Genomic DNA, 16,400 nt, shown 5'->3' with positions numbered 1-16,400 from the left:
CAACCCTTTTGGGCCTGCAGGCACCTTTGGAATTCTGACTGTGGGGTGGGCACAGCCACTAAATGGCTGTTGCAGAAAGGGGAATCAGCTGCCTAATGCAGTCGCCCCAGGTTACCTTCAGTCAGACAACCAAGATCCTTGTGCTGCGGTGGCAGCTGCTACCAAAGCAGCCAACACTTTTTAGAATCTGCAAGGCCAGTCAGAAGACTTGCTGGGCAAAAGCCCCGCCCACTTGCTAAAAGCACTTGGTGGATGCCAGAAAAGGTGTGAGTGGGTGCCATGGCACCAGGGTGGGGGGACCCCCTGCCATACATTTCCACGCCTATCCTGACAATTTGGAGTTTGTGTGTTGGGAAAGGCAGGTTGCTGAAAAATGCTCCTGACAGCTCTGAATTTGTGCTGTGTGATCATGGAATCACAGAACACACACAGTCCTGGTTACCCCTCAGCATCCAAGAGGAAAGAGAAAATGCCGTCCGAATCCTCAGCAATCAAGCACTTTTCAGGTACAGACAGTCCTGATAGGTAGAGAGAGCTCGAGGCATGTTCCTCAGGCACTGCACGATCCCAGTGTCACAACTGAAATGCAGATGTGCAGTGAAAAATTGAATGCGGGCTTGAGCTTGTGGGTTTGGTTTGTGAGGGGAAACTTTTAAGGGGGGGGAGTTTCTTGGAGTGACATCCTGGGAGCCGGCCAATTAGCACCATACACAGAAAGATGGAACCAGATTAATCCTCTCATTCCATCATCACTCACCAGTCAGCTACAATTATTAGGCCAACAATTGGAAGAACTGAGCAGGAAAAGCTAGAGAGTTAAGAGCTATGACACCCGTTTTGCAGTTATGTACCCAAAAGAGACATGCAGCCAGTCAATGATCCCTGATGAGCATAATTAGATGAGAGGATGCTACCCAGCTCCTCTTTGTCAAGTTCATTGGCTTTACGTTTACTCTTCAAATATCAAAGGTCTACATCTAAATATCCTGGGCTGATTTCTATGCAGCAGGCCAAAGCAGTCTCTTCCCATTTGCCTCTTTCCCCAAAAGCCAACCGTGGGGCTTGCACATCTGAAAAGAAGTTTCAGCACTGCCTTTTCCCCAGGGGAGGGGAGGGAGAAATCCAGGTCTGGCAGCCTCTGAAAGGAATTCAGGACATAATATGTGATGCAGTTTTAGGAACCTAAAAGGACTTCAGACAATAGCTTTGATCCCATGGAGAGTTTCTACAGACACGAGGATTTCTACCCACAAAATGCAACTTTCTCACCTCCCGACTCCTGCTGAAGCCCCTGAAATACTGCAATCCTTTGGCAGCAATTGTTTTACCTGCCAAAAACCTCCACTGATTCCAAGCTGATTTCTGGCTTTGCTGATTTTTTGTGTTCTGCTGCAGAATGAGGTAGCTCTTGATAGAATCATCTAAAGTTCTTTACTCTGAAGGTACATTTCTGCCTCTGCTGTAACCACTCCTTACAAAAAATTAACATTATTTATCACTTGGGCTCAAGGCAGATTACGCTGAGTCAATACCATCAATTATAGGATGGGATGGTCAGTAAGCAGTATACTAAAATTGGGGTTGTAGAACCAACCAGTCATCTAACAACTGAAGCAAAGTGTTAGTATTAACACGACACATTAAATTATGTAAACATTACATATCAAGCGCCTATTTCCAGCAAGCTATAGGTAGTAGTACAAGCTAGAGTCCCTAATAATTAATCTAAGTAACTTTGTGAATCATTTAGTACACTGCAGCCCTATCTATTGTATGCACAGAAAAGCCCTCTTGTGGGGCTTTGTGGCCTGGACAAAGGCATGTTTCTGAGGGGTCACTGCTTCCCTGAGTTATGTCAAACCACAAGATCTGTTTCTTTACCAAGGGCTCTGTTGATCCCATGATGCTTTGAAAGAGCCATCAGGAATCCGTAGAAGGTCAATCTCTGCACACTGCTCAGAACTTCCTTGACAACAGCAGATGGGGGACAGCTAGGGAAACAAGCAGAATACAGGAAAATGGATGTCAGCATATCATCCTCTTTTAACCCTATGTGGAAGGTCCTGCCTGAACCAGTTCCAGCACTGTAAGCTGCACTTGTCTTCCTAAATTATGGAACAAGAACTAAGGCACATAGCATCTCTTTTGCTCACACTTTTATGCTGTTCCTGTGGGTTCCCTGTCCTCCAGAAGCAGCAGTGGGGTGGGGATTTGGACTGCAGCATATAAGGAGGGATTTGATTCTGCAGACAGAAGTTCTTTCCATCAGTGAAAATTACTGCTGGACTTAACTCTCAAGATTACTCTGAGCCTGGACACCCTATAGTAAATCCAGTAGTTTGGAATTTCAATCCCCTCTGGAGGCCACACCTGTAAAAGGCACCCTTACTTGTGCTCAGAGGTGGCTCAGTCTTGGACTCCGACCATACAATGCCCCACTGTGATGAGTTTCCTATGTACTTTGCAGACAAAACTGTGCACATCCTCTCTGAGTTAGATGCCAGACTGGATGCATGTTCAGATGGTGTACCTTATGGATGGGCATGAAGCAGAAAATTCTGGTTTGATTCAAGGTTTGAGGTGCTTCCAAATCAAACCCCAGAACCCAGCCAAACCAAATGCCCCAAAATGAACTGGCTGGTTTGGGCTGGTCTGTTTTGCTTCCCCCCTTTCCAAATCCCAGGAAACAAAACAGACTGCTGAAATATAGCCATTTCATCCTTACAGTGGTGCACTTGAATTTATAATGGTTCTTTTATTTATATTGTAAGCAGTCTTGTCCCTTCTTGAATGCACACCATTACATGGCAAGAGGAGGGGTCATATGCTTGAGCAAAGTTGAGAGCAATACCATCTGTGGTCTAAACTCCTAGCAGAATCACTCAAAGGGGAATGGTCACAGCTGAGACACAAGATGTATCCACCCACTTCAGGGATGAACAGCCGCATCAACTAAAGGAAGCAGGGAGAAAGTTCCAATGGTGATGGGAGTGGAGGAATCCTTGAAGGGTGGGTCCTGGGCAGCAGCAACAGCAGAGGGCAACACTGGCAAAGGATCACTCACAGACAGCAGCAGTGATACTTCGGCTATCCCTGGTTATTACTGCGCAGAAGAAGGCAGTTGTTGGCATGAATGGTTGCAAAAGTAAAGTCCAAAGCTGTTTGAGGAAACAAAGTGGAATCAAATACTAATGAAAGATTTGGGAGCTATATTAAATATAGACAGAGCCTCTTGTGGCGCAGAGTGGTAAGGCAGCCGCCTGAAAGCTTTGCCCATGAGGTTGGGAGTTCAATCCCAGCAGCCGGCTCAAGGTTGACTCAGCCTTCCATCCTTCCGAGGTCGGTAAAATGAGGACCCAGCTTGCTGGGGGTAAACGGTAATGACTGGGGAAGGCACTGGCAAACCACCCCGTATTGAGTCTGCCAAGAAAACGCTAGAGGGCGTCACCCCAAGGGTCAGACATGACTCGGTGCTTGCACAGGGGATACCTTTACCTTTTACCTTTACCTTATTAAATATAGGGATGTGTCACTGGTGACCAAGATCAAGTTAATGCATGCCAAGGTCTAGGATAAATTGAAGGTGGTCAGAACAGAGGAATGAGGATGATGTCATCCATTCAGTCGTGTTCAACCCTCAGCGATTCTATAGAAAAGTTTTTGCCATGCGCCCCTGTCTCTGACTGCTTCTTTTAATTCTTTTAATTTAACAGAGGACTATCCAACATGAAATGGATAGACTCAGTCAAGAAAATGACAGCCCTCAGTTTGCAAAACTTGAGCAAAACTGTGAACAGAATGTTTTTGAAAATGTGAATTCCTGGGGTTGCCAGAAGCTGGAAGCAACCTGATAGGATTTAACACACGTACAAGCCACTTTGAGAGTCACAAGGTAAAAAGGTGGCAATAAATCTTTAAAATAAATAAATAAATAATCTCTAAGCATCTGAAGTTCAGAATGTGCTTGCTGCTGCTGCTATTGGAAAACTGAGGTAGACTTTGTGATAGCCCAAGAATACATCCTTGCTGCATACAGCTGCCAAGCCACTATTTTTTACATGCAAATCAAAAGTTGCCTGTGCCACACTCAGGAAGCAAAAGAACAGCATGGGTGGCCCAGGGCCCTCTCACCTCCATGATTAGGTAAATAAACTAGTCCTTCTACCCAAAAACAAAAGGTACTAAAGACCTTCTATTAAGAGTCACCTAAATAAGACAGTATCTTTTATGTTCTTTAGCACTCTTCACTAGGCTGGATATTTAAAGGAAAAGGGTGAGGTCTTTTAACACATGATATTAAAGTTTGTATGTCAGGATCCAGCCTGAAAATTATGGAGAACTTGGAATCTGTGCTGTATAACTTTGGCTGGTTTTAATAAAAGGCAGCACGTGGCTATTATTCTTTTGATTTTATCAAGGCATTGTGTAGCTACATACTTTGTATTTCCCCACTGGAGTTACTCATCTGATCAAGCATTTGGGCAACCTCACTGCCACTACCATCACCTCACCTTTCCAATGAACCACACTTTAATCTGAATAAGCCCACCTGTCCCAGGTCTTACCTGTATTTGGACCTGTCACACAGAGACTCAAGGCACTGATAAAATGCAGATGCATCCACCCCGTCAGGGGGGCTGCAGTCACTTAGACTCTGGCGGCCACGATGCTGCCCAGAAGATGATGTGGGCACAATGACCGTGTTTGGACTCTTGCCAGTCAGGAGATCTTGATAGATGGCAGCCACACTTTCCAGGAACTCTGTAAAAACAGTGTGATGAAGGCTTAAAATTGTAGGTCAACATAAGCCTACCAGGCTAAAGGCAGCCTTGAAAACTGATGTCATATCTGCAACACTTGTGAGGAACTGCCCCCCCCCCATCCTCAGTGTTCCCATGATCTACTAAATAAACTTCTTCAAGCAGGAAGCCATGACAGGATCACAAAGACTGGCCTCTGAGCTACTCCCTATCCCTGGGATGTTAGTTTTATTATGTCCAAAAAGCAGAACGCAGATGAGGAAGCAGCACAAAGTCAAGTCCTATGAAATGATTTAAAATTTTTTTAAAGCCTACAGAATATATTTTTGCAGCTCTGGTAGTTCATGAGCTGTACGTTGGAGAGCTGTCATCTAGTGTTTGGGGTTGACTTTGCTCCTTGGCCAGGGGATTAATTAGATGGCTCTTGGTCCCTTCCAACTTTGATTCTACACAGCAGAGTGAAAATGAAAGCCAATCAGAGTCGTTTCTTTGCTGTGGAAGCCTCTCCCTTCATAGAAGTAAACACCATCCAAGTTACCGGCAGGCTCTTTGGAACAGTTGAAAGAGCCAAGGGAGGTGGCTTAGGCAGGCTCCAGTTTATAGTCCAGCATGCCTCAGTACAACTCCAACGTAAACACAATGTGGGGCCTGGAGGGAAAACTGACGGAGATGTTGGCCAACATCACTTTCTCTCCAGGCTCTAGACCCCTCTTGCTATTTACTCTCAGAGCCTAAATTTAAACCAGTCATTTGCAGATGGAGGCAGATTCCACTCTGAGTGGTTTGTGGGCATGTGGGCTGGTAGGCTAGCCTGCCCTAGGAAGCATGCTGGGTGTGGATGAGAATGGATATGAGGTAGTGTAGTATGTGCCTGCAGAACTCTATACACACAGGGGAAACTGGGAGTCCGGGGGAGCTCCAGAGGCAGTCGGCAGCCTTTCCCCTCCTGCCTTACTGCACTTGGCCACAAGCTGGGGAACCAGCCACTCCCACTGCTCCCCCTCCCGCCTCCTGATCACGAGTGGATTCTCTCCTGGCTTCTGTGCCTGGGAGGGGGTAGAGCCTGCATGCTTCTCCCCGCTTAAACTGCCTTCTCTCTCCCCACCCCCCTCAGTCCTTCTTGATTCTGCCTGTCACTTCGCAGGGAGGGAGGGAGGGAGGCATGGCCAGCTGTCATCACTTCCGGGGCTCCTCAAAGTCTGCAGAATCATTTCAGGGGCTCCTCCATGGCCAAAAGGGTGAAAAAGGATGCTCTCAACCATTCACATAGATGACAAGATTGTGAAGGGAAAGGAGATTTGCAAAGGGAAATATTATCTGCTAATGCGGTTGGATCCTGTCCCTGACCTGCAAACAGCAACAAGAGAGCAAACCATTTTGAGAATGAACCAGGACAAGCTATTTGGCTGGTGGCTCTCTCTTTCAGAAGGGAGGCAGGTCCCATACTGTTAGCAGGGATAAAGCCCCTCTTCCAGGCTTTACCTTACTTACCAAATAATACCAGAATCCTCACTTAGCTTCTTGCTCAACTGTATCTGATAGGATTTGCTCTCATATACTGCCAGGAGGATCCATATAGTGAATTAAGGCTTTCTGGCCTAGGTTGCACCCAGTTTTTTGTTTTGTTTTGTTTTTTGCTGTTGCAGTTCAGTAGTGACAGACAAGAGAATGTGAGGTGGGCTCACCACAGTAGTAAAACTGGACCTGGAAAGCAAACAGGAAGTCCGAAAAAGACATCAGGCAGTCCACTGCATCATCCATCAGCACAATCCTGGAACCGAGAAGGGACAGAGAGCTCAGTCACTAGCTCACTAGCTATAGCAGGTCACTTAGACTGGAAATAAAGTTATGTTGAAGGTGAACAAGGGACAGTTACAAAGGGGACTCCCCAAATAGACTCACAATTTGTTCTCTGCTAGTTTATATCTTTCAAATCAAACCCATAGTCTTCCATAGTCTTCTGATTTAACGGACCGAGGAAGTATCCTAAGAACTCTGTGCAAATTAAGGGGAAAGACGGATTGCCCACAGGAGACAGAATGAATTCAGGAAAGGGTGCTCTAAAATGTATATCTTCTTCTGAGGTAGCACACAAAGGTAGTAATAGGAAAGTGGTCCTCAACCATGACCTTTGGAACCCACAAGGATAAGCACAGACCAGAAAAACATCCTCCAGCTTTCCCCCAGTGCACCTCACATGGAACGACAGCCCCTGAAACCATCCAATGACTGAAATGACATCATTTATGAAGAGACTGTTGTCTGGAACTCAAGTTTAGGAAAGACTATGGATATAATGATGGGTGAGAAGAAGCAGTCTGCACTCTTTTCTGGTGACAGAACATGTCATCAAGTTGCAGCCAACTTATGGCAACTCGGTAGGGTTTTCAGGGCAAGAGACAGAGATGGTTTGCTTGTCTCTGTGCAGCAACCCTGGATTGCCTTAGTCGTCTCCCATCCAATCATTGACCAGGACTGATCCTGCTTAACTGCCAAGATCTAATGGGCTTCGGCCAGGCTGGGCCATTCAGGGCAAGGCTCAAGATATAATAGAACAAGTAATAAAGCAGATCTATTATTTAAGAGAGAGGTTGGAACACTGGGAGGACAAATGGCAAACAGTTTCTACTCCTAATCTGGTGCACTGCAGAATTACAACAAAGATAAAAATGAAGAGCAAAACTACAGCCATAAATTTATCCTATTTGCTGTTTTGACCCTGGATAAATACAGCAAATACTGGTAAACAGGGCCAAGAGCTGGACTGTGTTGACTGATGCTGTTATTCCAAACAGCCTTGATATTTATTAAACTAGCAGAGCAAGATGAATACTAAATCTGTCCTGTCCTTGCAAAGGATTCAGGAAAGAAGCCTTTTGTCTTGTTACCTCAAGAGATGGGCTCCGTAAGCTAAGGCTTACCATCTAAATAGAAAGGGCAGAGGTGTTCCTCTCTTTAATATTGTAAGAGGTGTATTTGTTCCACGTTAATTTTGAATCACATAGTTTACCTTTTATTCCCTTTGAATAAACACATGTCTTGGTTTGTGGTCAAAGAATTCTGCCTGGGTCACCCATGTTGCATTACAGAGCTATATCCAGTATCAAATATAGTTTAGATAAACCTGGAGCTCATCTAATCAAATAATCTCCCTGTCTCTCGCTTTACGTTGGCTCCTAAATATTCCAGGTTTTGTATTCCAGCTTTTATGGCAAAATACCTGCTTTGATGAAGGCAATGCTTATTATTTGGGTCACTGACATTAATTTTGGTGACTCACATTGTCTTATTCTTCCACATAAAAATATTTCCTTCAGGGATGTGCCTTGACAGAAAGGAACCCTGTTAGGGCATTTGCAGTTCCACTATGTCCTCCTCACCCATCGTGAACCACAGCAGGCAAATTGGGTGCAAATGGGTAAAAGAAGCAGCAAATACTGTCAATTTAAGGGTAGCAAATGCTTCCCAATGTTCATCAGTGTGTTTGGGGGAGTTATGCAGAGAGTGAGCAGCAACCCCCAGGCCTCCCTAGCAGGTCCTCAAAGGGAAAGCCATTGATCCTCTCAAGGTGGTCACAGGAATTGTTGGGCCTGGGTTAATGCTACTCACAGAAGAGGCTCTAGGCGGAAGCAGAGGCGGAAAAGATACAGGATCCGTCCCAGGGAGACGCCTCCTTCCCTGCGACTCTGACCAGCCCAGTTCACTGAGGCAAATTCAAGCATGCAGAACAGCTTGAATTAATTACTGCAAAGAAGAAAGACTAAGGCGAAGCAGGTCCCCAGGAGAAAAGCCACGATTTCAAACAAAACCCTTTGAAGATGTCAAAGTGCTTCTGCTTTATTTATTATGTCCCTCAAACTCCTCCTCCTGCTGCTGCTGCTGTCTGGAACAGCAGTAGTTCACGTTCTTAATTCCCACTAATAAGCACGTTATGGGGATTGTCAGTGACCACAGCAAGGAGATGGCTTTGAAGCTGGCAGACAGACTATCTTTATCTCCCAAGCAATAGAGCACGTCCCATGGCATCCCTCTTCAGACCTTGGAACTATTACAGGCCGTATTGTGGGTCGAAAGCACCATCCCTTTTTGTGCTCCAACAGTCTCCAAAAAGTCATCAAAGAGAGGTATGAAAGCCAGGACAGTCCTGCTCTCTGGAGAAGGATAGGCAAGAGAAGTAGGGTGCAAACGGACTTGTGACAGCTCTATGTGATCCTGTTCCTTTGCCTGGGGAGCGTCACGGCCCCGACCCTAACATTCCCCTCCACCGAATTCTAAAAGTACTGGGAGGGAGTGAAAGTAGCTTGAAGCTATTCTGAGATATTTTTTGGATGCTGGATTAAGTGAAGACAACAAAGCGATGCAAGAAGAATTTGTCTCTGTTGGGGAAGTACCTAGTTGGAAGCAGGTGCACTCTGGTGCTGGGTTACTGACTTGAGTCAGCCAAAGAGCCTGCACTCCAGAGGAGCAAAGAACGGGTAACTCAGAAGCAGTTACTCAATTGGCCAGCAACCCACTAATGGCACAGCTGGAGCTACTCAAACAGTCCTGCATGTCTCTCCAGCTGGGCAGGATGAGAGGCCAAGCTGAGCAGCAGAGGGTCTGCAGGCAAGGGACACAGCCCTGATTCAGGGCCAAGTATTAGAGCTGGAAAATAGCCACGGAGACTTCATAAAGTGGGTCTTCAGCCATGGGGGGAGTGGGGGATCCACAACAGCTCTTCCTTTCCCTTCTGCTTTTCAAACACCACCACTAATGCATAGCTCCATGACCCATGTTCTATGTCAGCATGATGCTCAGTGTGCTCTGGGCATTCATATAGGAAAAAATAATTAACAGGGAAAAGTTAGGACACGCAAGTAGAAAAACAGTGCTACAAGCTAGAAATATAACCCGTGTGTGTGTGTGTGTGTGTGAAATGTTGAATGTTCCCTGTTCTGCTGTCAATCAACCCACTGACATGGGTCATACCTTCCACTCTTGTGTAAATTCCCATCCTCTTTGCCGTCACCTTTCGGCCTCACTCAGTCACTCCAGGAATGCAAGAGGCAAATGTGAGCCACTGCATGACTATCCAGCCTCAGGGGTTTCAGGGATGAAAAAAGGGAAACTCCTTGGCATATGCCTTTGTGAGGTGATGGGGGAAGGCGGCACTGCTCATCTGCAAGATATCATGACTCCCGTTACAACAGTCACAATCTGCTCAGCTCCTTTTAAACGTTAGGGGAGGGGTTAGGAGAAATTACTAAAGCTGCTAAGCCAACATGGGAATGTAGGAAACTGCCTGGTGCTGTGACTGTTTTTTCACATGCTTTGGGGCAGACTGGCTTCTTGGTGTTGTGGTTAGGAGTACAGACTTCTAATCTGGTGAGCCAGGTTTGAGTCCACACTCCCCCACATACAGCCAGCTGGCTGACCTTGGGACCTTTGGTTCGCCACGGCGCTGTTCTGACCGAGTAGTGATATCAGGGCTCCCTCAGCCTCACCCACCTCACAGGGTGTCTGTTGTGGGGAGAGGAATGGGAAGGCCACTGTAAGCCACTTTGAGGCTCCTGGTAGAGAAAAGTGGCATGTAAGAACCAACTCTTCTTCTTCTTCTTAATAGTTCAGAAGGGTAAAAGGAACTCAGCTGAGAGATAAGGCACAGCGCCTTCCTTTTCAGCTGTGGGAGGCAACATGCTCCACTTTCCTTCCCTTAAAGCTCCTTTCTGCCAATCACCTGAAGTTGTGTGTGACATCTGGGCTTACATTTTCTATTCTTTCTGAAGATCACCTGTGTTTTGGAATGGTAGCTTTGGAACGTACCTCACAGAGCGTTTAGTATCAGCAAGTCTAACAATAACAAGCAGTTACAAGCCTTTGTTTCAAAATTAGACGCAGGATGCAGAGTGCATGTAGTTCTACTACAGGCCCTAATATTTTGCCGCTAGCGAAAAAATATTTCCCACTCCACAAATCAAAGCCTATGCAAGTCACACAATGCGGCACGGGATCAAAGCTTCTAAACGGCCGATGCCTTGCAGAGAACATGCTGACGCTTGTGGCAACTAGCCCAATTCTCTCTGAAGGCATAATGCATAAACGTCTCCACTGTGTTTTCGCAAGGGAATGAGGCCCATGGCAGTGGGGCATCCACACATTTACACATGGGTCTGCCCATTCATGTTCAAAGAAGGTTGAAGTGCCAAAGGGGCATGTGGGCTGAACTCTCTGCACACTCCTTTCTTTCATCCCTGATTCAGAATTCTGGTGAGAAGAGCTGTTTTTCTGGATCCCGCTTTCTACTAGCAAAAGGAGTCTCAAAGTGGCTTACAATCCCCTAGCCTTCCTCTCTCCACAACAGACACTCTAGGGGGTAGGTGGGGCTGAGAGAGCTCTGAGAGAACTGTGACAGTCACCAGCTGGCTGCATGTGGAGGAGTGGGGAATCAAATCAAGCCCTGTTCTCCAGATTAGAGTTCACTTCTCTTAATCACGACACCATGTTGGCTCCTGAAGAGAAAACTGCCTGGTGAGAGACGGCAATAGCTAGAGAAGGGAAAGAAGGGTTTGGCATCCCCTTAACATTGTCCCCTTTGTCTATTCAACTTGCACATCAGCCAATTTTACATATAAAGGGGGCAAGCTCAAATTTAAAAATCATTGCCCAGCCTGGCTTGGACTCCCACCACACTGCTGTTGCCTCTTGTGTCTGCCCTAATGCTGCATGAGCTCTTTCAAGAGTTTGTTGTTACCAGTGCATAGCAACCGCCCCAGCATATGTTGTGGAATCATCCCAGCCATGTAGCTTCAGGGATACCAAAAGGCCGGGCAGCTCATGAAGGATGCCAGTCTATGATTTCACAGTCTCCACGGTTCATCAGTAGAGGATGCTTGCTCCTAAGTCGTAACCATAGAAGAACCCATGCCTAAAGCAGCTAAGCAGCTGTCAGAGCCCCCTTGGAAGGTTGGCCTGTTTTAGGAAACCACACACACACACACACACACACACACAAAGACCTCTGAATGGGAAAGTGACCCCTCCTCCCTAGACTGACATTTCCCACCCGGTGTGGTGAATGGGCCTTAGAGCAGGAAGGAATGGGGCAGCAGACAGAAGAGCAGAGGAGAGGGAGAGAATGCAGGTAAGGGTGTTTGAAGTCACAGATAAGGAAGGACACAGGAAGGCACAGGAAGGCAGATTTAGATTTAAAGCAGTATCAAATAACCTCGCTTGACTAGCTTAGTAGGTGAGAGCAGACTTAACAGAAAGAAGCGCTCAGAAGCCAGTGAGATCATCCCCCACCTGAGCTGGGGTGCCTCAGACATAGATCTCATTTTTCTCTTACACCTGCTGTCCCAAAGCCCCCCGTCTGTCTGTCTCCAAGGCACACGCTCAGAACGGAGGAGTTGTGCGAAGGCCACCCCCCAGCTGGGCCTCTGGTTTACAATGGCTTTTTAGACGAAATTCCTTGACACTAACATCATCCTCATCATCATTGAGTCTGGCTTCAAACTGATCTTGTGTACTTGTTTAGATTTATTGCCCACTCCATGAAGATGGTGGACCAATAATCTTATCTGCTGCAGGTTTCCTAATGCATCCTTGCATGAGGTTTGTAAAGAAGGCTCTTACTCTCACTTTTGCAGAGCAGAGGCTAAGCTAAATTAACTTAACTAAGTTTAGTGAGTTTGCAGAATTTGAACCTGTATTAGTCTATCCTTAGTAAAAGCACACACCAATAAAAATGGCCTAGATTGGCAATTTTTCCTTTTCTCTTGTGGGAATAAGGAGCTCATCTGATGGAGAAAACATCATTCCTGCAGCATGACATATTTTTTACTTGGTAGTGTCTCTCTGGTCCTTAACAATTCTGCTGGGAGGCACAAAAGAGAGCATCCTTGCTGGCATATTCATATGTTTACTGGACATCTAGAATACTGGCTTTCAAACTAAATTGCAGAGAACCCTCAAATTCCTTGGTAGCTGAATTAACCAAGACTGCCTTAGTTGTCCTGTGGATCAGTGGTCCTTTTTCTGGTTGAGGACCGCTGCCAAGGGGTGGGGGGAGAGGGCGACCCGGGGCCCACGCAAATGTGCATGTGCAGACTTGCCGCACATGTGCGTTTGCACCTGGCGGGCCTGCAAACGCGCATGCGGGGCAGTTTCACGCATTCGTCCATGCATGGACCTGCTGCGCATGCGTGTTTGTGCTCCCGGCAGGGGTGCAAACACGCATACGCTATGGCTCTGTGCATGTGCGCATGTGCGCATGTGCGCAACTGCCACGCGTGTTGGGCGCCCTTGTTGGGCGCAAACGCGCATGTACGGACCTGTTTCTCTCCCCCCCCCCTCCTGCAGCAAGAAGCTTGCCGGGCCGCAAGCTAATCGGCCACTTTGATAAGCTAATTGGGGGCGGGGAGAGGAAGCTGCGGCCCGCTGCCAAGGCTCTCGTGGCCCGGCACTGGGCTGCAGACCGGGGGTTGGGGACCACTGCTGTGGATGATTCTTTGTCTGAAAATGATGTGCAGAGATTAGTAAATTGTTCCTTATCCTCCCAGAACTTGGCTTTGATACGGTGGCTACAACAGCAATAGTAAATTAGTTGTAGGATTTGGCAAGGACAGAAGACACACATAAAAGGAACCACTTGCTGCACCTGCCTGTAATATAAAATCCAGTGGCAAAATCATATCACACCACAAATACTGTGCCTCTAACAGCCAGTACAGTATTTAATTTTAATTTTTAAACCTGGATGTGAAAAAGCCCACCCATATTTAAATAACTATGTAGCACAGTCCATTGTAGAGTAATCATATTTACGTGGTCAGAGATGGATTTGCCTGATGTAAACACAAAAGCAGTGGTCAAGAGAGAATGGGTTCTTCACTTGTGGGTTTATTGCAGGAAAACCAGTCCTCTGAAAGGCACATGCACTTTTCACATTTGGGAGTTCTGCACATATATTGTCCTGTTTAAATTCAGATACCTTTTGTACTTCTTCCAAAAATATGAGGTGGCTCTGACGATAAAATGTATTCAAAGTCTGGATCATATGGGAAATGCACAAAGACTCACCTGGCTGCCTTCTGTGTGAGCTCCATTGGAAAGTCTGGGCAGAGCAGCTGCAACAGGCAGTGATACTCCTTGGCAGTCAACAAGTCTGCATCAGAAACAGGATGAAAGGCTTAAGATGATGATTGTTCCCCTATCATTTGGCCTATGCATAAAATTTCATTATCCTCAGTGTACATTCAAGAAACACCACTGTTACACCTGATGTCCTTTCATTTTTATCTGCATTACGGTGCCTCAGTTGTATGGGTGTCTTCCCAGCCCTTCCTCAGGGATCCCTTGCATGCTAAGCCCCAGTTGGCACCAGATACAACCTTTTCAGTACTTATGTATATAGTTGGGAGCCCTGGATTCTATGGATGGAGGAGCTGCCAAAGGAAGATGGTATGGTGGGAATCAGAAGACTAACAGGTCCTCATCATATCTCTCTCTTCTGCCACTTTTCTGGGTGGATACGAAGTGGTTATCTGTGGTTCTCAAGGGGTGATACCATTTGTTGCTCACATAAATATTGTGTGTGAGATGGGATAGGTTCTCTAGTTGCTGCTGTACAGTGAGTGGCACTTTCCTTGCAGGGGTACCTGTGCAGGCACTGGTGGAGAGTAAAATCATGATGGATGAGCAGTGGGAGAGATGCCAGCTATACTGTGGGACTATCATTGTTGCTACATTTGTTTTTGTTTTTCACAGTATTTTTTTGCTTTCTGATTTGTTGCTGGAAGTCCACTGGGACTGCAAACTTTGTTAAACTAGCCTTGGTGCTGGTGTAGTGGTCTCCTCCCATTCCAGGAGCCGAGGACTGTTCTGCCTTTTAACAAGGTGTTACCGCGATAAAGTGTTGCATGAGCACAATAGATGAATAGGTCAAGAGCCAAGAAAAGGGACAGCATGAGACCTACCCCACAAACATACACAAACAAACCCAGGAAGAAGAGAAGAAGAAAGAATTCTGAGGATATAGCATAGAACATTCTCCACATTTTCAGAGGGAAAGCTATTGTGGAGATTTATAATTGAAAATTATGGTGTAACACAGTGGCTAAAACCTTGAACTATGTTTTGCAAGGTCCTGGCTGAAAGCTCCCTAGATGGGTAGGCATGCCACTATCCCTGTAGGAAACATACTAACCCAATTGACAGACTTACTGTGGTAAGGTTGACGGAGACAGTAAATATGATGAATTGAATATATTTTTTAAAATGGTACAAACACTATTTTGATGCTTTTAGATAACCATTCCAGAACAGCATGTTACAAAGAACTGGCAGACAACAGGAAACATCATTAATTTCATGTTTATACACAACATTCTGGAAGTCCTTGTGCTTAGGGACATGCCTAAAATTTACAAAAGGTCTTGGTGTTCTGAAGGTGGAACATTTGCAGCCTATATTGTTATTTGTCTTTCCTCCCAGGCCTATAGCTTTATTTCTTCAACCATACTATTCAGACATGCCTTATTTACTCATACTTCCTATCCTGCCATATCACTGTCCGTTGCCGGAAAATATTCCAAATTCTCAAAAAACACATGTATGCACTGTTGCACTGTTTCTTACAGTTTGTTTTTAACACAGTGTTACTCTTATTTGTGCAAACTTGGGGTTTTCAAAAAAGAGAATATGCACAGTTTGCAGCATAGAAACTAATAGAAATGGAGATCTGGTATAGCTGAAAATTCAGGCTCAATGTTTAGAAGAAGTCTGCTGCCAATTTTTCTGGTTTTCTAGTTTTTGTTACTGACTGTTAGATTTTTGTTCTGTTAGGGGGATTTTATTGTGGGGTTTTATCTACTGTTAGCTGCCACAAGCCGATTCAGGGGTGGAGGAGTATACATTAAATTATAAATAAATAAATCAGATCAAGAATAAATAAAATTAAGAAGAAATGTGACTGAGGGCCAACCTATGCTACATACACATATATGAACATCCTAACCATAGGGCTCATTTTAAAAAAGAAACCAAGGAGAAAGGGCAATCACATGGAGTGGGGGTGTTAGCATCCTGCTTGCAAGGGCAGTCAATGGGGTTGGGGAGAAAACGGGTAAGCAAATAAATGGTTTTCCACTGCTGGTTGCTACTCTGGAAGCAGCTCTTCCTGTGCAAATAGAGTCAACACTTCTGGTTGTAACTTCTAATTTAGCCCTGAAAAGCCCCCTAAAAGAAAGCTGCTTACATTTTTTAGAATTCAGTGGCATGGTAAAATTCACTCATGCCACATACCTGGAAAACCATCCAAGCAACATTTGGCAGCAAGGGGAAGGCAAGCAAGTTCTGGGGATATGTACAATGAAGTATGGAGTATAAACCCACAGGCATTATTATTTTGGCATCCAGCAAGGCAGTTGGATGGCCTCCCTCAGAATGCTGTGTGCAAATATGGTCACTGTATTAAAGGAAGGCAGAGGGGAAAGATCCAAAATACACAAGAAAGCCAACTAAAAGATTCATCTCTTAGAGAGAGTGGCTTTGGGAGGCTGGCAAAGAACGGCCTTTGTGGTTCAAAAGGGGGAAGAAAAAAGGAGAAACTGAAGGGGAGAAGCTCAGGGAGGTTTATGGGATCTAAAGAGAATGGAAACATAT

General features: G+C 45.7%; 1 protein-coding gene across 3 annotated transcripts in view; it reads right to left on the bottom strand.

The window, feature by feature from the left end:
• Positions 1-16,400, bottom strand: part of CSTPP1 (centriolar satellite-associated tubulin polyglutamylase complex regulator 1) — a 148,446-nt gene that overhangs the window by 6,468 nt on the left and 125,578 nt on the right. For all 3 annotated transcript variants that reach the window (XM_077322379.1, XM_077322377.1, XM_077322378.1), the window contains 4 exons: positions 13,818-13,902; positions 6,446-6,531; positions 4,566-4,761; positions 1,882-1,991 (listed from right to left, as the gene is read on the bottom strand). In XM_077322379.1, coding sequence (XP_077178494.1) covers positions 1,882-1,991; positions 4,566-4,761; positions 6,446-6,531; positions 13,818-13,902 — 477 coding nt within the window. The remainder of the gene's footprint in view (positions 1-1,881; positions 1,992-4,565; positions 4,762-6,445; positions 6,532-13,817; positions 13,903-16,400) is intronic.

Source organism: Paroedura picta, chromosome 2 (genome assembly GCF_049243985.1).
Source record: "Paroedura picta isolate Pp20150507F chromosome 2, Ppicta_v3.0, whole genome shotgun sequence".
NCBI classification, from domain to species: domain Eukaryota; kingdom Metazoa; phylum Chordata; class Lepidosauria; order Squamata; family Gekkonidae; genus Paroedura; species Paroedura picta.
The sequence above is the reverse complement of the archived record's forward strand: the minus strand, read 5'-3'. Positions and strand labels throughout refer to the sequence as shown.